Source organism: Giraffa tippelskirchi, chromosome 8 (genome assembly GCF_054371585.1).
Source record: "Giraffa tippelskirchi isolate mGirTip1 chromosome 8, T2T-mGirTip1v1.2.pri, whole genome shotgun sequence".
Taxonomy (NCBI): Eukaryota; Metazoa; Chordata; class Mammalia; order Artiodactyla; family Giraffidae; genus Giraffa; species Giraffa tippelskirchi.
In genome coordinates this window covers 116,215,425-116,239,858 of record NC_137282.1, presented here as the reverse complement: position 1 = coordinate 116,239,858, position 24,434 = coordinate 116,215,425, and the positions used below count along the sequence as shown (strand labels likewise).

The 24,434-nt window shown below is 42.1% G+C and overlaps 2 protein-coding genes across 23 annotated transcripts in view; one reads left to right on the top strand and one right to left on the bottom strand.

Moving 5' to 3' along the window:
• DOCK2 (dedicator of cytokinesis 2) overlaps nucleotides 1–24,434 on the top strand; it is a 477,583-nt gene that overhangs the window by 203,427 nt on the left and 249,722 nt on the right. For all 17 annotated transcript variants that reach the window (XM_081520659.1, XM_081520666.1, XM_081520650.1 and 14 more), the window contains one exon: nucleotides 23,113–23,208. In XM_081520659.1, coding sequence (XP_081376785.1) covers nucleotides 23,113–23,208 — 96 coding nt within the window. The remainder of the gene's footprint in view (nucleotides 1–23,112; nucleotides 23,209–24,434) is intronic.
• Nucleotides 1–24,434, bottom strand: part of INSYN2B (inhibitory synaptic factor family member 2B) — a 71,030-nt gene that overhangs the window by 1,867 nt on the left and 44,729 nt on the right. For 2 of the 6 annotated variants that reach the window (XR_014062242.1, XR_014062238.1), the window contains exons 6-7: nucleotides 2,184–2,515; nucleotides 1,474–1,745 (exon numbers count right to left, since the gene is read on the bottom strand). The exons of 3 other annotated variants lie outside the window; for them this stretch is intronic. The gene's annotated coding sequence lies outside the window, so the exon portion shown is untranslated. Of the gene's footprint in view, nucleotides 1–1,473; nucleotides 1,746–2,183; nucleotides 2,516–24,434 lie in introns of those variants that run through there. One more of the 6 variants, XR_014062244.1, reaches the window with a different exon arrangement.

The window sequence follows — 24,434 nt, the reverse complement described above, 5'->3', positions numbered from 1 at the left end:
ATTTTTTATTTACCTATTGCTCTTCCTGTGCATCTGTGGTGTTAAATGTCCTCTTCCTAGGCCAGTGGAATGGCATGGCAGTGTCATGGGCAGTGACATATGGGACACTTTCCTCTGGGGGCCCTTTAACCTGCAGAGTGCTTTCTCAGACATCACAGTTGTTCTGTTTCTGCCCCCACATGGCGAGGTCAGTCTTATTATCCCCGCTCTACTGGCGCAGAGTGGGAAGGAATGACATTCCTAACTAAGGTCAGAGAGTTCAGGCAGAGCCGGCAGGGACTCGCCCTATCTCACTCCAGAGTCAGCCTTTCACCCATCACTGTGTCTTCCATGACTTCACTGACACACTACCACTTAACACTTTACTAGCATCGTTCCCCTGGTGGAGGGAAGAGCACCAGCTTTGGAGTTGGCTGCATTCATGCATCCGTCCCACAAACAACAGAAAGAACCAAGTGTGCTACCCCACGTGCTGAAGCCATAGGGGTGAGCAGAGCTGGGGCGTGTGCTCACTCTGCTTCTGATTATCTGGGGAGCCCTGGGAAGTCATGTCATCTCCTGGTAAAAATAGGGTTGCTGTGTCCCTGGGTTGGTGCGCCAGGATTACAAGAACATCTGTGAAAGCATGCGGCATTGTACTTGGTGGATAATCGCCACTGGATCCATGTGGCTTTGCTTCTTCCTTCACTAGCTCCCTTCCCTCCTGTGCTCTTTCCACTGTTCCGGGGTGCTTCTGAAACATCCCTGTGATTCTTTTAAGAACTGTTAAGGGCCAAGTGATCTCCTGGGAGAATGGCAAACAGGCCCTAGGCTTAGGGAGAACTCGGTACGCCATCAGCAGAAGGCAGACCTCGCGCGGCCCTGGCAGCAGCCAGATGCTTTGGAGCCCTCACGGGCGTCATGGGAGCCTGGCCGAGAAGCGGCCGATGCTGCTGCTGGAGCAGAGCCATCGCCTGCGGGCACCGGGACCTCACCAGGGTGCCTAGAAGGCCTGGAGAGGGCGTCATCCTGCGTCTCCGGGGCTCCTTTGGGGTATTCCAGAACTATGGGGCTCATGATAGCTACTGTATGGGACAGTGTCCTGGAGCTGGCTTGTACCAGCTCATGAGAACCAAGCGTTACAGTTTTAGGAATTTTGTGATCTATTTGTTAAATAACAGCCATCATTAAAATTTTATATAAATATTTATAACTAATAAATCATATTGAAATCAAAGGTAATAAATGTATACTCAAGAGTATTACTTCCTAATTATCTTACCATACTTTATTTTTATCTATGTGCTTGAGGTTATTTACATCTGCTGTGTCTGTATGGTAGAAATACATACAGATATTTAATATTATAGATGTTAATATTTAATGCTCTAATGCAGCCCATTTCTTCCCAGTTCTGTGTTCAGCAGTGTTTCATTATTGGTAGCTTATAATCAACCATGAAGGAAGTACTCCTTCCAGAAAATTGACAGATGCTTCATATCCAGACTTTTATTTTTTCCCTTCCTGGAGAGATAGTTGATAAACATTTACCAGCATACCACTGTCTGGGATTCAAAGAAATTTCAAAGAAAATTCAAAGAAATTCAAAGAAATGAGAAAATCCCACAGGTTCAGGGGGGCTGCCTGTGTACCTCCTCTTTTCCCCAGCGATCCTGGATCTGCTGTGTCTAAAGGTTCTCATGAGACTGGCCAATGAAAGAATGCTCCAGGGATGTAGCAATTTAAAGACAAACTAAACACCCAACCTAGAAGAGAGATAAAAAAAATCTGCTTCATTTCCCATGGCAATTCTCACTGATTGGCAATAACTTCTTTCTTTGTAGTGTGGGGAATTTTGAAGACCTATGTGGGCCGGTGAGGATGAGAGCCCAGACGCCTGCATAGGCAGTGGATGGGGATGAAGGCTTGAGTGCCATGCCTAAACCAGATGTCTGAGCCACACGGCTGTGGGAAAGACACATTTGACGGGGAGGTTATTATCTTTTAACTCAGTAGTTTTTGGCCTTTGGGTCTTAAATAAGGTTTAAAGATTATAAAAAGCTCTCTTTTGATTAGGCAAACATTTCAGTTACCATTGTTACAAGGAAGAACCACCAATGGATACTAAAGGTGATGGGCAAAAGCCTGATGAGAAACAGAATATTTGTATAGTCTCAGAGTATCCTCCCAAAGCATCCACTTACCAATAACACAAGGAAAGACAGTAAGTTCCCAGTGTGGGAACCTGACAGGCATCCCCTTAGCCAAGTGATGAAAGGGAGCTTCTCCAGGAAGGACACGTCAGCACCCTGTGCCTCCCGAGAAGCTGTACTGAGAAGGACACAGCTCTGCTCTCCTAGAGGGTCCGGTCAGAAACGCGCAACCTCAGTCAGATAACGAGAAAGCTTTCAGCAAGCCCCAGCGGGGGGTGTTCCACAAAACTGCAGATGAGTACTCTTCACAACTTGAGGTCATGGAAGATGAGGGAGTACCAAGACGCTGTCGCAGGCTGATGGGGGTTTAGGAGATGTGACACCTGAATTCAAAGTAGGATCCTGAATTAGGTCACGAACCAGAAAGTGGGCATTAGAAGGAAAACCGGCAAAACTAGACTAAGGTCTGGTGATTATTAATAATACTGGACTGACACAAATGTTGTGCTGTGATAGTTGTGCTCTGATCACGCTCCCATTAAGGTGTTAAGGGGAGCTGGATGACGGGTCCGTAGGAATTTTCTTTACTGTTTTTGCAACTTTTCTGTAGGTCTAACATTATTTTTCTTACTAAGCTTACTTTGAAGTGTTTCAGGAAGGATTGCTCACTTCCAAAGAATGCATTTTGAGGGTGAGCAGTTTCCCAAAGTACACCTGTTCCAGTGTGAAGGGCTGCTGATAGATAAGGGGTTTTCTCTGCTTTTTTCAGCCAAAATGACAAAACTCACAGACAGATGACTAGCCTTCCCAGAGGATTCCACTCTGTTAACTGCCCCAGTCAGTCTGGAGGTGACTGGAACCTCCTACTAAGTGAGTTACTGGGTAATTACTTGACTCAGCCGCATCAGTGTGCACTAACCAAGGATGAAGCTGTGGGGACTGGGACTATGAAGGAGCCTTGCAGCCTGTCCTGGTCATGAGGACCTTGCACATGACAGCACTCAGCAGGGTTGTTTGTTGGCCTTATCCATGCGGTAATTCCTAGGCCAGTGTTTGGCACCTGAATGTCACCTGATTTTTGCTTGGCCAGTCTAGCAAGTAGATGGCTTGGCATAACTCACTAGATGGTCTTTGGGTCGTTTATTGTCAGGGGCCCCACCTGGAAAATTAGTAGACAGTGTTTGTTTACGGTTGACTAGAACTCCTCCCAATAAAACCGACAATGCAACACATTCTTTTCCCTCAGCACCAACTAGAAATAACTCTCAACGTGTTCTTCCACATTCCTCTATTTGCCATGGCCAAAGTTTAAAAGAGTTTGTTGGTATTTAGTCACTGAGTCGTGTCCAAATCTGTGACCCGGTGGGCTTCAGCATGCCTTCACTATATCCTGCAGTTTGCTCAAAATTCATGTCGATCAACTCAGTGATGCCATCCAACCATCTCATCCTCCGTTGCCCCCTTCTCCTTTTGCCATCAATCCTTCCCAGCATCAGTGTCTTTTCCAAAGAGATGGTTCTTCGCATCAGGTGACCAAAGTATTAGAACTTCAGCTTCAGTCCTGTCAATGAATATTCAGGGTTGATTTCCTTTAGGATTCACTGGTTCGATCTCCTTACTGTCCAGGGGACTCTCAAGAGTCTTCTCTGGCACCACAATTTGAAAGCATCAATTCTTTGGCATTCAGCCTTCTTTATGAATCAACTCTCACATCCTTACATGACTAACTACTGAAAAAAATCATAGCGTTGACTATACAGTCCTTTGTCAGAAAAGTGATGTCTCTGCTTTTTAATATGCTGTCTAGGTTTTGTCATAGCTTTCTTGCCAAGAAGCAAACCTCTTTTAATTTCATGGCCACAGTCACGGTCCAGTGATTTTGGGACCCAAGAAAATAAAATCTGTCACTGCTTCCACTTTTTCTATTTGCCATGAAGGGATGGGACTGGTTGCCATGATCTTAGTTTTTTTAATGTTGAGTTTCAGGTCAGCTTTTTCACTGTCCTCTTTCACCCTTATCAAGAGGCTCTTTAGTTCCTCTTCATTTTCTGCCATTAGAGTGGTATTGTTAGCATATCTGAGGTTGTTATTTCCCCTGGCAGTCTTGATTCCAGCTTGTGACTCAACCAGTCCAGCATTTCACATGATGTACTCTGCATATAAGTTAAATAAGCAGGGTAACAATATACAGCCTTGATGTACTCCTTTCCCAATTTGAAACCAGTCCGTTGTTCCACGTCGGATTCTAACTGTTGCTTCTTGACTGGCGTACAATTTTCTCAGGAGGCAGGTAAGGTGGTCTGGTAGTCCCATCTCTTTAAGAATTCTCCAGTTTGTTGTGATCCACATAGTCAAAGGCTTTAGCATAGTCAATGAAGCAGAAATAGATGTTTTTTGGAATTCCCTTGCTTTTCCTATGATCCAACAGATGTTGGCAGTTTGATCTCTGGTTACTCTGCCTTTTCTAAATCCAGATTATACATCTGAAAGTTCTCAGTTCATGTACTGTTGAAACCTAGCTTGAAGGATTTTCAGCAAGACCTTGCTAGCATGTGAAATGAGTGCAATTGTGCAGTAGTTTGGACATTCTTTGGCATTGCCCTTCTTTGGGATTGGAATGAAAATTGACCTTTTCCAGTCCTTTGGTCAATGCTGAGTTTTCCAAATTTTCTGGCATATTGAGTGCAGCACTTTAACGTGCAACTACATTCACTGTGTCCTCTTGGTTCTCTCCCAACTGCTTCCCAGGGCCCGGATGAGGGTTGGGCAAGTGATGCGTTTGCCTGAGGCTAGGGACAAAGTGTAATTGCGCACCAAAAATTCAGTAATCAAGAAAAGCTGTATTTCAATGCAACATTTTTAAAAATCACTATTTTAAGATTTTTTTCATCATGTATTTTTCTGCCTTAATTTGTATTTTTAAAAAATATGGCATTGAATTTTATTTGCCTTGATTAATGAGCTTTTTGACACTCTTGAAGTATTGTCTCCTGGGTAAGAGCCTTGATCACATTACTCTCTCATCTCAGTCCTGGCAGTTTATGGAGCCTTCAATCAACACCAGCTGCCTGCAGTGGCGAATCTGGGCTCTAACCCATGAATGGGCAAGTTGGCAACTTACAAGAGTAGAGAAAGTACCTTTCTGTTCAAACCTGTTCAGAAGACTGTGGAGGATGCTGTGAAGATTTTTGTCTGTAGGGAACAACTGCATAAAAGCACAAGTTGAAAGGAACAGCCATTTACACTAAACCTTCCCTGGGCCAGCCACTTGTTTTCCAAAAAACACATCTTATATATTGCTTGAATTAAATCTCCTGTTCACAGCTGGGAGGCATGAGTTAAAATACCGCTCAGCAGCAGAAAAATATCACTATAGTTGGTCCAGGTTACAGTTACTGAGGGAACTATAACTTTGATTTGTTCAACTGGTAGAAATGTAAATCCTTAAGTGAAATGTGTTAAGTGAGGAAGAAAGTGCTGTTTTTGAAGATGCTTTTGATCTACAGCTCTGTCTATAGAGTCCCAGCTGTCATAAGCAGTGTGGGGACAGCCACTGGTGACTGAACCAGGGAAGTTTCCAGAAAACAACCCAAGAATTCTAGAATGGACATTTTCTCAGGGCGATTTTAGATAACATTAGTCTTAGAGATAAGCACAGTTGATTTAGCAGCCAAGATTAGGGGGGAAAAGCGTTTAGTTTCAGCGCAATTTTTCCAAGCAACATAGCATCCTAAAGTTGTCTTTCACTGTCTATTACCTTTTCCTCTACCAGGAATATAAACTCAGCTTAGCTTTTCCTCTCCAACCACATTTCCTACCACGTTCAGCGGCATTCTGGGTTCTGGGGAGACCCCTCTGACTCTTCCGCTGAGCCTTCCTGCTTCTTGCTGTCTGGGTGTCCTTGGCCTGTTTCCTCCATCTTTCAGGATTCTTTTTCTTCCTTCTTCTTATCCGGAGGGCCTTCAACTGGTGGTTCACAGCCTGAATCTAGCTCACAGATGTGTTTTGTTGGGCTTGCCAAATTACTTACTACAAACCACAGTCCCATCTCTTCCTGTTGTTTCCTAGTGCATTTGTCTGGATTCCCACGTATTCGTTTCTGTCTTACACCACTACATATCTCAGTTGTGACATCTGAAATCCAAACCTTGCCTTGATAGGCCCAACCCAGTTTCCCTCCTGTTAAGAAATCATCCTCAATTCTTTTTGCCCAACCTTAGTCACTCTCCAGGCAGCATGCTGACAACTTCTGGTTTATCATGGAATTTAGCACTTAGCTGGGTGCAGTGTTATGTTTATTCCTGTCATATTAGGACTGTCTGGCATGTGTGGAAGCAAGACCAGCACTGTTTTTTGTTATTTCTCTTTGCAATGAAGGTGTGTCTTTCCACCTCTTTGAACATGAACATCTACTGTTTGTCAGGCACTGTTCTAGGCATAGGGATGGGAGGCAAAGGTGGTTAAGACAAAATGCTCTTACATTTACTATGTCTGAGACCTATTTCCTAGGACTCTTCAGCTCTAGTCTGGGGAGTCAATGGTCTATGCATTTTGGGAGGCACACTTGTCCTATGCCTTTCTCTGTGGTTATCAGTCCTCCCACTGCCATCATGAACTCTGAATATCCAAAACAGAACTATTTTGAAACTTCGGTTAATTGCCCTCATCTCTGACACCACCCCTCCCCCCATTCCGCCCTGCCCCAGCCCATTTTGAAGACATGTATTTACCCCAGTCTCTATGAACATGTCCCATATCTGGTTTACAGATGTCCATGGAGCTCTGTCTCCATGGACAGAGCTGATTCAGTCTTATGTTTTCTCTCTATTTCTACGTTGCCTGGGCATAGTGCCGAATTCTGAGCAGATACTCAATAATTAATCTTTGTGGTTTGATTGATCCTCCAATCTTCAATTAGTCTACTTTCCAGAAATACATGCTGACACTAATTTTATTTTTTGTATTCAGCAAAACCTAATGAGAAAGGTAAATCAGCTGCGGTTGTAAATCAGCTTCATATAAAAAGCAGGTACTAACTTTGAGTGTTGTTGTGCTCCTAAAGCTGTTCATACATCAGTTTAGAATTCAGCATGCGTTTTCTGATGGAAATCATGCAGAAGATTAATGGTGGTGAAATTTCCAGGCCAGCCTGTTTGAACCTGTTTAACCTATAGTGTAATTGAACTCTGGACAGAGAGCAGAGGCTCATGTTTACTTGTTGGCATTACATGAATAGTTCACAGACTGTACGCACTTCACCTTACCTGACTCTCATTACATCTTGCTCACCTTTGAAGTGTCCTTTAAGCCTCATGGATGCAAAAACTGCATCTGTGTTGTTCACTGTCATGTCCTAACATAAATATCGATGCATGTTAGATAGTCAAAAAATAGTTTTCATTGAGTCAAATTCTAGTTGAAAGAACTTTGGAGACACACTGACCGTGGATTAAAATCCCAGCTTTACCTCTCACTAGCTGCATGCTCATTGGGAAGTTATATGTCCTTCCTGAGCCTGGGCTTACCTCTCCATATTTTGTTAGTCATGGCCACCATGCTGATATTCAATATATGTTTCTTGTTTCCTTCCCTCTTGCCCTGATGTAATCCCCCCCAAAAGTATTTGATTAATGATGTCTGCTTCCCGGGCTGTACTGGTTGAGGTGGTGGTGACAGGAAGGTGGTTTTTGGTATCAGAGCCTTTCAACAGTTTTTGAGGACATGTGAGTTCTATTTCCAGCTCTAGTTCTGACAGTCTGTGTGATCTGAAGCAGGTCACTCAAACATATCTTTGAAAAGGTGATGGATTTCAATTATTTTCAAGCTTTTCCACTTACGTATCTCTAAATTTAAGTGAATGAATATAAATTCTCAATATTCTGGAGACCTTTCCCAAAGTTGAATTTATATGAATTCAATCTCATGTTTTATCTTAATTATCCATGCATGCTTTATTTTCTAATACATGATACACCCATGTTTTAAAAGTATTACTGCTATTTGTGAATCTCCCATAAATGAATGTTTACTATAAGCCAAACACTGTGTGAAAGACCTTAGATACAGAAATCAACTCTACTGTAATCCTGTGAGTAAGCTGTTATCACGCCCCTGTTACTGATGACCAAACAAGGCTTACAGGACTTTTAATAAATAGACTTAGGCTACACAGAAAGTTAGTAGCAAAGCCAGAATTCAATCTGCTGAATCTAAACTTTTCCCTACACCTCCTCAAGGGATAAGTAAAAACTGACTTCCCTTGGCCATCAAATATATTAATAAAAATGCTATGCGAAGTTAACGGGAAAAAGCAGAGCACAGATTGTCTGCAAGCTGCACACAGATTTTTCGGGCATGAGGGCTTGAAGGCACCATAGAAGAAGTGAGATATGTTGCTGGGCTGGACCTTTGTTTCTGGTAGTATTTGTGCAATAAATAATAACGTTGAAAGACTACTCTGCGTAATTTAGAAATGTGCTGAATGGATAATGGGATAGTTGATTTTGTTAGACAGTATAATTTTTCCTGTACATTTTTGTGAGGGATCAGAAATGTAAAAATGTAGGCAAAGTTGGTATTTTTTATGCCCGCCTCTGGCTTGACATGTCCCTGTGCGGTTGTGAGTAGGTAACAAAGGACAGCTATACCTCAAAGGACTTTAGGGACAGGCACTATAAATCTGATGAGCAGAATCTGAAAGGAACTTCTGTGGAAATAGAGTTTTTCTTATGTGAGTAGAGTCAGTCTTTAGAGAACAGAAGGGATGTTTTCATTTCTGGGGACATGGAATGACATGATTCAGGGAAGATTGGAGAGGAATAGTTATAATCTTCCAAACTTTCAAACAATCCCAAGAAGACTAAATATTTATCTGCTTGAAATCTATTCTAGAAGACAAATTTCAACACCACATCCTCTTGGCTATAGGCTAGAAGGTGAAATAAGAAGAGGAAATGGTGCCTGCATAAAGAAAAAGAAGGAAAGAAATCACCAGCATCTTTGCTCTTTGAGAATAGATAACACATCTGTTATTTTGCATCAAACTCTGAATTGATAAGATGCAACATAAATTTAAATGTGTTAGTTGCTCAGTCGTGTCTGACTCTTTGCAACTCCATGGACTATAACCCTCCAGGGTCCTCTGTTCATGGAATTCTCTAGTCAAGAATGCTGGAGTGGGTTGCCATTCCCTTCTCCAGGGAATCTTCCTGACCCAGGGGTCAAATCTGTATCTCCTGCATTGTAGGAAGATTCTTTACCATCTGAGCCACCAGGGAAACCCTAAAGTAAATTTAGGCAATGTCGTTTACCCATCCATTCATCCTTGCATCCATCTGTCCAACCGTTCTTCTATCCACTGATACATTCATTTTATATATTTACTCATGTATTTTGTGCTTGGTCTTCTCTGGTAGCTCAGTGGTAAAGAATCTGCCTGCAATGCAGGAGATGGGGGTTTGATCCCTGGGTTCAGAAGATCCCCAGAGAAGGAAATGGCAACCAACTCCAGTATTTTAACTGGGAAATCCCATGGACAAAGGAGCCTGGAGGGCTACAGTTCAAGGGGCACAAAAGAATCAGACAGGACTTCACAACTAAACAACAACAAAATTTTGTGCTTACTCTTTGTCAAGCAGATGCTGCACTTTGGTCATTCAAAATTGAACTATGTGGTTCCCTAGTTTTGAGAAGTATGAATAAGGTTTTGTGGGAACCCAGAATGAAAGACAGCTAATCCTTTCTGGGGTGAAATGGGAGTTTAGAGTGATTGAATCAGAAAAGGCTTGCCAAAGGTTATCATTGAATTGGATTTTTTGACTGCTGAGTAGGAGATTGGCAGGTGGACAAGGAGAGAAGGGCATCTCAGACACAGGTAGGGGCCTACTCTCAGACCATTCTGCTTCCTCTCTGGGAAGGATGAGTTGACTAAGGGTGGCTGGGTTAGGACTTGGGAGAAACAGAACTGCCTCAGACCCAAAAGGCTGAACTCTTTGAAGCAGTTGGTTGCAATTTAAGGCTAAGGTGAGATGAATTCTGTTTCATGAACACATTGTGACTCTGAGAAGATTAAAATCACCCCAGACCTAGAAGCATTGGAAACAGAAGACTACTTCTAAGTGCTCCACACTTATCAGAAAGAAGCTCAATGTACTTCAAGAATAAACACACGCAGTTAGTTCAAGGTGAACTGGTTATACTAATCAATTATGCCCCTCTATCACTCTTCGAGAATAAAAAGGGACTGAATATTCAGAAGAAGGAAGATATCTCTGCTTGCAACTGGTCAGAAAGGGATCAGAGCCATGGATTAACATGGAGGGCTCTGAGTATATTATGGAGACCAGGAAATAGATGACCTTCTTCTTTTCCAGAAAGCTACCAGAAACCATATATCAAATTGGAAATTTTGGAATTAATCAGAAAAATGAACTGGTCCTTCCTCTTTCAGATGTATTGTAGATATGTAGGTTTGCCACAGAGAGATAGTGAGAAACCTGTCTTTCTGAAAAGAGTTGACTGGGGGTGATAGTAAACATTACATATGTGATAGAACTTTAAAAATATTTAAAAACATCATTACAATTAAGGAACAGTGAAGAAAATTATGCAAGTTTATGAACATGAAAACACACACACACACACACACACACACACACACACACACACTATAGGGGCCAGTGAGGTGAGAAAGAGAGAGGGGGAAGGAGAGAGAGAATGAACTCTGACTTCTCCAGATGAGGAGAATGCTTTTGTTTTAGGAGGCAGGATTTTATCAGCACCATGGAGAGCAGCACAAATTCCATATTGCTTCTTTACAGAGATGAGTTTCCAGGAAGAGTTTTAATTATATCCAATCTTAACTGAAAAGACAACATTGATGTCTGTATAACTGCACACATAGATCATAAGATACACATCCATTCCTCAGATTTATTGCTCTTTTTTGACCAATCCTCTTGTATTTAAGATTAGCCTACTTTCTCCATCCCTTCTGGGCAAAGCACAGAGGTTCAAGGGTAAGATTTTAAAGCCTCCTGTTGGTGGTAATTTTTCTAAAGTTTTTGGTATAATTGATCTTTAAGTCTTATCAGTGAGTGCGGGCTCTGAATTCTGACTGAGACACAGGATCCTGGGATGTTTTATGAGACCTGTCTCTGAACTCAGTTTTATGCCTGCCTGATTTGGGAGGGAGAGAGTCCATTAAAAAATTGGGCAGTAGAGTTTTGATTTGGGGAGACCCTGCTGAGGAAACTAGATCAATCATCACTGAATGAGCTGTCTGATATCTGTATTCTTTGTCTGGAGGATTAGGGACATTTTCACTGTTGGAAAGAGGGGAAGGGATTGTGTATATATTTTGATTTCTCTCTCCCCTGGTCTAAGAACCCCTTAGTAATTTGTGTGGGGCCATGCTGTGTGGCCCATACAATTGAGGAAGTCTGTGCCCAGAAGCTTCCAGATTGTACATTCTGATTCCATCCCCTTATCTAAGAATCTCTCCTTACTCTCTACAACAGTTATGTGACATATTAGCTTTTCTAGTTAATTAATGAAATGAATTCGATATCCCCTTATTAAAAATGCGATTACTTATTGTGTGTCAGGTATTTGTGCTAAGTGTTGAACCTAAAATAATGACAATCTAACCCTTATCCTCAAGGATCTCCCAGATTATTCACAATCTATTTGTTCAGCCACGAAAGGGGGATCAGGTAGGACTGCATACGTCATGATTTTACCTCAGAGAAGCTTATAGTCTAGTACTCTAATGCTCTCATTCAGAGCCTCATTTTAACAGGAAAGAATTAGCCTTCAGTCAAAGAATGACATTTTATTCATGGAACCTCAAATATCAACAAATGGTTGGAGGTATATTTAAGAAATCATTTGCAGGATTGTGGGGGGAGAATCATTCTTGTCTGTACAGGCACCTTTTTGCCTAAAGCCATTGCAGGATTGTGAATGAAGGCTGGTGAAGCAGTGGCGGAAAGCAGAAGGAGACAGAGAGGAAATGTTTGACTCCCAGTGGAGGAGGAGAGAGAGAAGAAGTCAGGAATGGGGGCCTGGGGGAGGCTCTGGGTAATCAGCACACAGAGGGATGGAACCCTCTTTACATCACTTTCTGGGTAAATAGCAAAGATTTTCACCACCAGGGTTTTTTACCACTTCTTATCATATTTTTAAATCATATTCTTATGGATACATAAAATACATTGTCTCATAAACAAGCAAAATGCATTAAACGTTAAATAATTTATATACTTATTTAAACAAATGGGTAATATATAAGCACCTTCTGAATTTTCTGACCAACAGAGTTTAACAGGGTTCCTATCTGGAGTTTATCTTATTCAAACAAGGAATTTTGACATGGCCATAAGACTATGTAGTGATACTGAAAATGAGTTAGTGTACAATTTCTGTTAATTAAAAAAAGTTATAAGTAGCTCACAAGCCCCATTTCTAGAGTGGAAACCTTAAAGGAGCCCATTTCTGGCAGGCCGTTTGTTAATTTCTCTTCCTTGTTACATATTATAAATAATACAAAATTGCTCTAAGGAGCCATGCACGTAACACAGGAGCCTTGCAACTAAGAGGACATAGATTCAAATTCAGCTCCATCACCTAACCTGTGATTCTGGACAAGTTTAATAAACCTCTGAATTCCCTCATCTGTAACATGGGGAGAACCAGTGTAGCAGATTGATAAGATTATTCTGTGAGTTAGATGACATGTTCCTGTAAAGACCTTGTAGTAGTATCTGGCATATATTAAGTGCTCAACATATATTGGACAGTAATAATAATTAGATTAGAATGTACCTTACTTTACATCTTAAAATAGAATAACACTTATCCCCAGGGTTTTGGTCAAGATGCAGCAAAATAAATACAAAGCACACAGCTCGGGAGTTGGTGATGGACAGGGAAGCCTGGTGTGCTGCAGTCCATGGGGTTGCAAAGAGTCAGACATGACTGAGCAACTGAACTGAACCGAACTGAACACAGCCCGTGCCTGGCACACAGTATGAATCCAGCAGATGTTAGGTGTGTTCTTGATTCATTACTCCTTACACAATCCGCGTAGATTCCTTCTGTTTTGAAGAACAAACCGTGAAACTAGGGCATCTCCAAGGTACAGCTTCACAAATGGCTCCGCCCAGCCTCCGCTCACCAGCATTAAGATGTGGGACTCTTAGACTTTGGGAGGTTCAGTTTCTTGCACTCTAGGCTGTGTGTTGGAGATTCCAGTGTATTAATAAAACCCCCACAAAACAACGTACGGAATCTGAATAAAAGCAACATTTCTCTCTAGGCACAATGGTATTTGTGTGTGTGTGTGTGAGAGAGAGGTGATAGTTTTGTCACTTTTTTTCTTGTTGCTTTAAGTAGATTCTTTTACTTGCCATGAAATGGAGGTAAAAAGCATTTGATAAATGGAATAAAATACTTCATAGCTGTGCCTTTTACAAAAGGGTTAACCTGTGTGACTTCGTAGTGCTTCTTGCCCACTCCCTCTCAGTAACATTGACAACAGCCCTCTGGTGCGTGAGCACCAAGGCTCCATGGCCACCTCAGGAGCACAGGGTGAGGGCTCTCCGGGAGGGGAAGCACCCTCTCCTCTGAACACAGAGCTGCCCGCAGTGCACGGCAGTCCCTGGTGGGTGTCCACTCAGTCCTCTGTGACTGTGGTTCCTTAGGTGTGTAGCATGCATGCAAGCTTAGTTGTTCAGTCATGTCCGACTCTTTGTGACCCCATGGACCATAGCCTGCCAGGCTCCTCTGTCCATGCAGGAATACTAGAGTGGGTAGCCATTCCTTTCTCCAGAGGATCTTTCTGACCCAGGAATCGAACCCAGGTCTCCTGCATTGCAGGTTGATCCATTACCATCTGAGCCACTAGGGAAGCCCTAGGTGTGTGGACTGATTCTCATTTTGTTCCAGTTGGGCAGTAGTTCTATTTTCTTTATTATTACACATAATTATTGTGAAAATGTCCAACAAATCTTAGCAAGTAAATTATCCCTTTAACCTCATATCTCTTCCTCTCCTCCCTATTCAGGATTATCACTGTTAATGGTTCCCTATTAATTTTTTCAGAACTTTTGGACATAGAAAAATATTTTTCAAAATATAAATTGGCTTATATCATATGTGGTGCTCTGTAGTCTGCTTGTACTGATATATTAAAGGTATCTTTCCAAATCAAGATATATCTACGTTCCCCTTACTCCGTTGTGTGGATAAGCCATCATTTATATGATAGGATCCCGCTTTGGGAACATTTATCTTACTTGCTACATTTGGATATTATAAGTGATACAATATGCTATAAACAGCTGTGCACACAAATATCTGTGTTATTATTTAGTTTGGACACATTTACAGAATGATGTATCATCTACAAAATGCTGCCACATCCATTCGTTTCTGTGATCCTAAAAAATGGAGGCAGTGGCAATTACAAGCCTGGACTCTGGAGTCGGACGGACTTGAGTTGGAGTTTGGATCAGTATTTATATGGCAGGTGAACACAGCCAGAACCTCGGTTTCCTCACCTGTAAATCTTGGATAATTGAAGTATTTCCCTCATTTCACAGGGGCTTTCAAAATTCCTTAAGGTAGTATATGCATGTTGTTCAGTCGCCAAGTCATGTCCGACTCTTTGCGACCCCATGGGCTGCAGCACTCCAGGCTTCCCAGTCCCTCACCATCTCCTGGAGTTTGCCCAGGTTCATGTCGATTGAACTGGTGATACTATCCAACCATCTTATCCTCTGTCGCCCTCTTTTCCTTCTGCCTTCAATCTTTCCCAGCAAATATGTGCATAATATGTAGTAAAAGCTCAAAAAATGTTAGCAATCGTGTGTTGGAAATACCTGCAGAGAATCATTAGGTTCTCAAGGTGATTCTGGTATTGTGAGTGCCATTATGCCACAGATGAAGAAACTGAGGCTTAAAGATGTGAGACTGACCATCACAAGGAAGGAATATAGTTAGAGGTAGCTCTATAATCTCTCAAGGAGAGACTATATCTTTAGAATCCTGAAAATCATTGCCAGGGAGGGTTTAAAGCATTTCCCACCTCAGCACCACCATCATACTTTATATCATGGAAGGAGCATAGAATTAGACAGAAGTGAGCTTGGGTTCAGACTTGGCCACCAATGAATGGACAATTCCTGAACAAGTGGAATTATTGTTCCTGTGTAAGCCTCTCTGATTCCTGTATTTCACATCTGGGACTTCAGTGGGTTTTTAAGATAAGTAAATGAGATTATGTATGTCAAGTCTACATGCACAGCTCCGAGCTTGTAGGATGACCTTGAGATTGTTAGGTAACAGCAATGTGAAAGTGAAAGCCTACATCTTCTTTTCCTTTTTATCTCCCTCTACCACCAACTCAAACTCTCCCCTCTAGAGAAAACTAACCTATAGTGCAAAGACACTCATGACTGCAAGAAGGAATTGCCCAAGTCCTAGCCAGAAAGTGGGGGCTACTCATGGGTAGGAGAGGCAGAGATGATGGGGTGCAGCAAAGACCCCCACCCAACTTCACTGATCCTGACTCCCACGTCTCTTGAGTCACTAGCTGACTGTTTCACTTGCTTCACACAATGAGCTGTTCTGTGGTAAAGTCAAGTCTTTCAGAATGGAAACCAGTTCACATAGGAGGAAAGAAAACAGCATTAAACCCAGAATTAAACTCATAAGAAAATCACATCACCTCCAGGAGCCAGAGAAAAGAGAGAGGATGACTCTGCTTTAGGTGATAGTGGGTACTATCTTAGAAGTTAGGATGTTTTCTTTCTAGGCTAGTGTTTGTGGTGCTTTCGAGATCAGAAAGAGGTTGAAAAGATTTTTTGTATAGGAACACAAAGAAGAGAAAAACAATAGTGTCCATGGATGTTATGTTCAGAACATGCATTATTAGTCTTTTGTTAAACAAAGAAGGTCTTTGGATTTAACTCTGTAACTGTGATCTGTTAATCTTCATCGTAATACTGAAAAGAGGAGCTGGGATTGTCCTTGGCATGAACACAAGGACCAAGGCTGTTGGCATGCTGGAGCAGAGGGAGCAGTCAGTTGGACTTTGCTCGGCAGAACTGATTTTTCATTCTAGCTCTAATGACATGACTTGTCACTGGTTACATGACCTTGTAGTACTTACCCACCCACACTCCCGAGAAAGTTGAAGTTTTCCTTTCTGTAAAATTAGGAGCTACATTAAAAGTCTTTTCAAAACCCGAGACATTTGTATTATATAATCTCATTTTTTGTTATTTAAACATTGACCCATGTACTTGTAATTATTCTAATTAAATCCACTCACTTATAAACATTTAAACATGAAATTTTAGGGTAGACATCTTTGAAAAGATGGTAGATGAAACATAGTTATATATTTTGTTCCCTGTTAAAAGCCTACTGAAAAAATATTAAAGGGAGTTTTTTAAAGGAAGATAGATATCATGTGAAAAAGTAATGAATGATGTGATTCATAAGCCAGCAGTGCAGAAAACGGAAAACTCATCCAGTCTAAAGCAAAGATTGCCCCCCCCAGTTTTAGGAAATGGTGGTACCGAGTGTCCCTGGAGGTAGGATGAAGGAGAGAAGTTCAAACAAGGAGGATCGGTTGCAAGTCTGTGTAAGAAGCAGCCGAACGCTGAGCAGCTGGGTCACTGGACGTTCATTCGATAAAGAGATAAAACAGCAGGTATCTGGACTAGGAGATACCAGGCAAAATCGAAGGAAGTGATGTCTCACTCAAAGCAAGGTTTCAATCAAAGTGTGCTGGAAGCTGACGGCCCCAGCACTTTCCTCCCACTCAGCTCCTGCAGTGCTGGCAGCCAGGCCTTAACCCTTCAGACAAGAGATCAGAAAAGTCTTGTCTGTGTAATCTGACCAGCCCAGCCCAGCCCAGCCCAGAAGAAAGAATTGTATGTACTGATACCTTAGCTTCTCATGCTAACTCCCCAATCAGATCACCCTGCAGTGAAGCTTCCAGACCACAAGCCCTATTCCCATGCCCAGGGTTGGCAACCAGCCTTTGAGTTACCCACACTAAAATGTGATCATATCACCATTGGTTAAAGAGAACTAAGGAAGAACTCTGGGCTTCCTAGGTGGCACTAGAAATGGGAATTGGTTACAGTTTACAAAACATTTTAAACTGCTACATATGAATGTCAAAGTGTTAGTCACTCAGTCGTGTCCAACTCTTTGCAACCGCATGGACTGTAGCCCACAGGCTCCTCTGTCCATGAGATTCTTCAGGCAACAATACTGGAGTGGGTAGCCATTCCCTTCTCCAGAGGATCTTCCTGACCCAGGGATCAAACCTTGGCCTCCTGCATTACAGGTGGATACTTTACTGTGTGAGCCACCAGGGAAGCCCATGCTAAATATGGATCAAAGCAAAACTACATACACTACAGCTGGATGGGAAGAAGGAGAAATGGGAAGGATGCAAGGGCCTAATGTGGAAGAGAGGGGAGTGAGAGTGGTGGAGAACTTGCATATAGCACCAAAAGGAAGAAAACATTTGTTTAAAAAAGGAGTAATGCAAGCATGCTTTTGGCAACACGGTCATAAATACCAAAATAACAACTTCATCAGCTAAAAGAAATAAAGAAGTTCCCCTGGTGAGAAGAACATGAGGCACTACTGTTTTGTTGTTTTGTTTTTTTAATGAACCTTGGAGAATGTTTTTAAACTACATACATTTGTAACTTTGATAAAAATAAAGAAATTTATGTCCCTGCCATTAAGTAGTCAGCATCACTTGTATAATGTAGGGTCCTCAAACAGTTAAAAATATCTTCTTACGGGGACTTCCATTGGTGGTCCGGTGGCTAAGGCTCCCAATGCAGGGACCCTGGGTTCCGTCCCTGGTCAGGGAACTAGATCCCCCATGCTGCAACTAACAGTTCACATGCCACAACTAAAGATCCCGCATGCTGCAACAAAGACTGAAGATACATGTGTGGTGCCTGCATCAGCCACTCAGTCATGCATGACTCTTTGTGACCCCGTGGACTGTAACCCACCAGGATCTTCTGTCCATGGAATTCCTCAGGCAAGAATACTGGAATGGGTTTGCCATTTTCCTCCTCCAGGGGATCTTCCCAACCCAGGGATTGAACCCATGGCTCCTCTGTCTCCTGCCTTGCAGGCAGATTCTTTACCTGCTGAGCCTTCAGGGAAGCCCCTGATTAAGACATGGTGCAGCCAAATAAATAAATATCTGTTAATATCATTTTATGCAATTAGCTAGCAAGTGTTAGAGTTTTATTTGATAAACTAGGGTACAAGCTGAACAATAAAAAAGCTGATTTAAAAGTATTTAAGATTATTGATTTTTTTTTTGTGAGAGAGCACATGCTTGTAGAAAATTGTCCTTACATATAAGACAAAATTCTACAAATCAGTAGAACCTTTAGCAAACCAGCAGAAAGCAAAAAACAAAACTCACATTTGGTTATTTTTCTGCAAGTTAACCTTCATCTTTATAGAGCTGTAATATTTCTGGTTTCTAATCAGTTATGGATGGTTCAGTTCAGTTCAGTTCAGCCTCTCAGTCGTGTCCGACTCTTTGCAACCCCATGGACTACAGCACACCAGGCTTCCCTGTCCATCACCAACTCCCGGAGTTTACTCAAACTCATGTCCGTTTAGTCAGTGATGCCATCCAGCCATCTCATCCTCTGTCATTCCCTTCTTCTCCTGCCTTCAATCTTTCCCAGCATCAGGGTCTTTTTAAGTGAATCAGTTCTTTGCATCAGCTGGCCAAAGTACTGGAGTTTCAGCTTCAGCATCAGTCCTTCCAAAGACTATTCAGGACTGATTTCCTTTTGGATTGACTGGACTCTCAAGAGTATTCTCTAACACCACAGTTCAAAAGCATCAATTCTTCAGCGCTCAGCTTTCTTTATAGTCCAACTCTCACATCCATACATGACTACTGGGAAAACCAGAGCTTTGACTAGACGGACCTTTGTTGGCAAAGTAATGTCTCTGCTTTTTAATATGCTGTCTAGGTTGGTCATAGCTTTTCTTCCAAGGAGCAAACGTCTTTTAATTTCATGGCTGCAGTCACCACCTGCAGTGCTTTTGGAGTCCAAAAAAATAAAGTCTGTCACTGTTTCCACTGTTTCCCCATCTATTTGCCATGAAGTGATGGGACCGGATGCCATGATGTGGATGGTAATCAAACAAAATTACATTTCCCAAGAGTGTTAAGAGGACCGCTCCCCTCTTTTCCAATATGAGCTTGTCAGATATGTTCTGTCTAAAAAACATGCATCCTAATTTTGCTTTATTTCCAAGTTTCAGATCTTTTTCCTAGACACTTGCCATAAATAAGCTTTAACTTTAAAAATAAGCACAATAAAAATAAAGAATATTACTAGGTTCTAACTAGATGCCACTATGTACTGTCTGCTCTTCCCTCTTTGTTAAAAAGGAATCTTGCATGAACTAAAGAGGTGTTAAAGACATATTAGCACTAAAGAGAGATTTTTATACTTGGTGTTATCAAAAGGGTTAAAGAAAAGTTTGAAAGAAGGGGATATCCTTCACACAATTGTATTCAAAGTTAGGAAATGCTGTGTCTGTGTATTACTACTTAAAATTGTCTCATATATGGTACGCTCTATCACAATTCTGGAAGCACTGTGGGAAAGCAATAGTTTTGAATCTGATTCCACAGAGTCCTTGGGCTGACATCAGGACTAGGATGAGCCAGGGGCTGCTCCTCCACCCCCGCTTGAGCTCTCCTCTCATTATGTATATAGTAGGTTTAAGCGTAAGATTTCATTTAAAGAAAGGACTCCAAGTTCCTTCCAGATCTCACAGCTTACGATTATTAAAAGAAAAAAAATCACTGCAATTTGCAGTGTGTTTAGGTTGGAAGGTTTAATTTCTTTGCCAGGGCCATAATAGGAAGACTGACTTTGTCATTTCAATTACAAGCCACCGTTTAGTTTGAGCCTGGAAGACACTTTCCTAGAGATTCCCTCCTCTTGCCTGGCAGCGGAGCAATTAACGGCGGGTGATTTGTGGCTGCATTTTCACTGCTCAGTGCCGGTTTATCATCTTGAAGGTTTTCCATTTGCATATATGCTATACATTCTTTGGGTGACATTTTGATATCATTCAGTGTTTAGATTGTACATTGCCTTGTACTGCACTTTCTGCTACGTGATGGGAATCTGTAAGCCGGGCTAGGATGCTGCTGCAGACCTAGGGGAACAGGAGTTGCAGCCACCGCTCACTGAAGGCTTACTGCACGTTGACCCTTAGTACTTTTCCTGCAGGACTTTATATTTCAAAACAGTGCTTTGAGGTTTCTATTGTTTGTCACATTTTATAACTAAAAAACCTGAAATGCAGAGAGGAAAGGTAATTCACCCAAGGTCTCCTGGCTCAAATAAGCAGAACTGAGATTCAAACCGAAATCTGTCTGATCCCAAAACACTCTGCTACACAACTTCCCCTATTGGGAGCTTTCAGAGTGAAATGAATTGAATTTGACAGTTTTCCACTTTTAAATACCAAACTTCCTGAGTAGTCTAATTGATGCTCTTTGGACTAAGAAAAATGGCTATCTAAAAGAAGCAGGGGGCAGGAGGGCAAGAGAAAAGGGTTTTATTATCTGTATTGGTAAAGGAAGAGATGTAATCCTAGAAAAAAATAACATCAAATGGAAACTATCATATATGTTTGCAGTGGGCTTAAGTTGATGAAATGGCAAAGGAATACAGAGAAGATAAGGGAGTAATGAAAAAAAAAGCACTGAAGATTTCTTTAAAGGGAAAGAAAAGATTAGAAGTCACCGAGGGCAGTTGGAAACTGGCTCAACTGAAGGCAGAGTCTGTCCACTTTGATGCATGGAAGAGGCTAATGAGGTTTCCAAAGTAACACCCAGAGATCTGGTCCATGTTCCAGCCAGTCTGGGTGAGATTGGATGAGGTTCTGCAGCCAAACTTCTGGGTCTGAATCCTTTTTCCTTGACTTTCTAGCTGGGTGTCTCTGGACAAATTACCTGACCTCTCTGGCTTCAGTTTCCTTATCTGAACAATGGAGATCATAATATCATCCATCTCATTGTGAGAGGAACTAAAGTGTTTAGCAATGGGCCAGGATTTAATAAGCTATAAGCATCATGCTCACATGGTGCAAGAAATAGGAGATTGTAGACCAGTAAAACGCCTTGAAGAAACAAAGGTGAAAGAAATCAGGAGAGACGTTCGCCTGTAGCCAAGAAGTAAAGGCAGATGTTCTCCTGCCCACTCCTGAGCATCAGGAGGAAAACATCAGATGTGGGGAAAGCCAGGTTAATGGGGGAGCTCAAGCCTAGCAAGAGACTGAGGTCTGGCTGAACTTGATGGAGGCTGAGAATTGTTTCTGTAAAATACATGCTCTGATGGAAGCTCTGGTGGCAGAGGTTCTTGAGGTGAGCTCCACGGGGCTGGGGAATGGGGGATTAGCCAGTGTATAGAAGTGAGTGTAGGGCAGAGAGAGAAAGGAAGCTCTGGGTTATTCATCTTTGGGTACCAAGAGTCACTGAAGGCACATTGGGAGGGAAGGACATTTTTTAGTAAGCACTTCTTGTTTTCTCATTCTCTCTTTCACAACTGTGAACCTATTTTCCATTCATTCGTTACGTTAAGAGATAAACCACAGTTATGCTGGATGCAGCAAAGACATAAAAGGTGCTTTACGAATGAATGAGTGGTCATGTGCTTTTTCAGCCACCATTTATTTATCACTTTCTTTATGTCAGGCTATTGTTAGGTGCTGGAGTCACAGGATGTTCCCAAATCCAAGCCTTCATTTCTAGCGCTTCACTGTGTTATGTCATGGTTCTCAGCCATCAGGATAACCCACAAACAATTCAGAAATCACTGACGTCCAGGATTTATCTCAGACCTACAGTTTTTCCTGCAGTGGAATTAGGCGAGTGAATTTTTCCAGAATTGGCATTTTTCACTTTTATGTTCACATCAACCTGGAAAGACTGGTTAGAAAACCTTTCACAGTTTATAAATAAGAAACCTGAAGCTCAGAAAGGTTAAGATGATAAGTGAGATCACACAGCAGGTGAGGACAAAGTTGGAACTCAGGTCCAGAGCTACTGAGTTTACAATCCCACAGCCTTTCCACTTGGCCATGACTACTCGCCCAAGTATACATGAATGAAGCTCTGTGCCTTAAGTCTGTGCTGGTAAAGGGACCTGAGGACATAGGCAAACATACATAAAACACTTCCCTATCATGACAAATGCTCAAAAACCATCAACAAGTCCTACCCAAGGTTCAGGGACTTGTATTTAAACTGGCAGAACCCTATGAATGTTACATTGTGGATTTGTTTCCTCCAAAGTGGATAAAGCATTTTCAGCTGCACAAGCTCTCCCGTAGTTATGGCTTTCATCACCTAACCCCAGTCCCAGCTACAGAAACACTGCCTTCTTTTACTTGTCTCTCCAGCCTAGACTCCAGCCTAGAGGTAACGATGGCTGCCTGCTATGGCTAATCCCTAAGTTACCTTCTTTGGGGTCTCAGCTTTTTCATCACCTGTATAACCAGTTTGCTGCATTAAATTCCCTCTTAGTCCAGGTTAGGTCCTCTTACATGGATGAAGAAACCAAAGTTCAGAGAAGTTAGGTAACTCACCCAATATAATAAAATAATTCTCGACAGAGTTAGTATTCTGAACCATAAGTTTCTGATTCCAGAGTTTAAGTTCTTAATCACTGACTGATATTTAAGGTGGTTAGTGAAGTTCCTGGTGTCCCAAGCAGGTGGTGATGGCGAGGGAAATTTGATGGTGATGATGGTGCTGCTGCTGATGGTAGCGGTGGTGGTGGACTTGGTGATCACCACGCTTTACCACTGTTGTGTGCCCTTTGGAAGAGGTGTGCAGATACTAATACAGTGTCCTGGTTGTCAAGCAGATGTCTCTGTGTTACAGGCCTTCACCTACCACCACATCCAAGAAATCATGGTCCAGCTGCTTCGCACGGTGAACCGGACAGTCATCACGATGGGGCGGGATCATGTTCTGATTGTGAGTAGATCTTTTTGCTCTTGTCAAACATTCCAGACTGTTTGGGATCAAGGAATGAATTTTCTGGAACATGGGTCATATCAAATGCCCAGCAACAATCGTTGCTTTGCTTTGGACTATAAAGGTCAGATTTTTCCTATGTGGGTTGCGAGAACATGGGAGTTAACTCAAGTTGCTAAGATAAAATTGGACTTAGGGCTCGTCTACCAAGATGAATGTAGCAGGTATGTGGAGCCTCTCTCAGTCTCAACTTCCTCATCTATAAATGGTGGGAAGTTCTGCCACCAGAGAGAAGATTTCGTAAGTAAGGCATGTCAACTGTGTCATTCCTTTGCTCAGTCTCACTGATGGTCTTCCATCTCACTCAGAATAAAATCCAAACCATTGCTAGAACTTGAAATGCCCTCTCCCCGTTGATGGTTCCTTTATGTGTTTCTCCCACACATAAAACACTATTCCATTTGCTATTCCCTCTGCTTGGCCTATCTCTTGCTTGCTTATGCCCTGATGGTAATCAAATCTTGGCTTCGGTACCACCTTATCAGAGAGACTTCCCTACCCTGACTGCTCTGTCCACACTATCCAGCACTTGTCCATCTGCTTTCCATCTCTACACCTTACTCCTTCACGTTTCCTAGTTCAGTTCAGTTCAGCTGCTTAGTAGTGTCCAACTCTTTGTGACCCCATGGGCTGCAGCACGCCAGGCCTTCCTGTCCTTCACCAACTCCCAGAGCTTGCTCAAACTCATGTCCATCGAGTCAGTGATGCCATCCAACCATCTCATCCTCTGTCGTCCCCTTCTCCTTCAGCCTTCAATCTTTCCCAGCATCAGGGTCTTTTCCAATGAGTCCATTCTTTGCATCAAGTGGCCAAAGTATTAGAGTTTCAGCTTCAGCATCAGTCCTTCCAATGAATATTCAGGACTGGTTTCCTTTAGGATGGACGGCTTTGATCTCCTTGCAGTCCAAGGGACTCTTTTAGTACTTATCACTATATAAGTGATATATATCTGTATATATCTCTATGTGTGTGTTCTTTTATTTCTTTGCTTATTGGCTGGCTCTCCTTGTAATAATATGAGCTTAAGAATGTAAACATCTTTGTCTGTTTTGTTCATTTGTATCTCCAGACCCTACAGCAGTGCCTGTAATATAGTAGGTACTTGATAAATACTTGTTGAGTGAATGAATGAGTGAAGGAAAAAATGAAATGTTACCAGGCAGGAA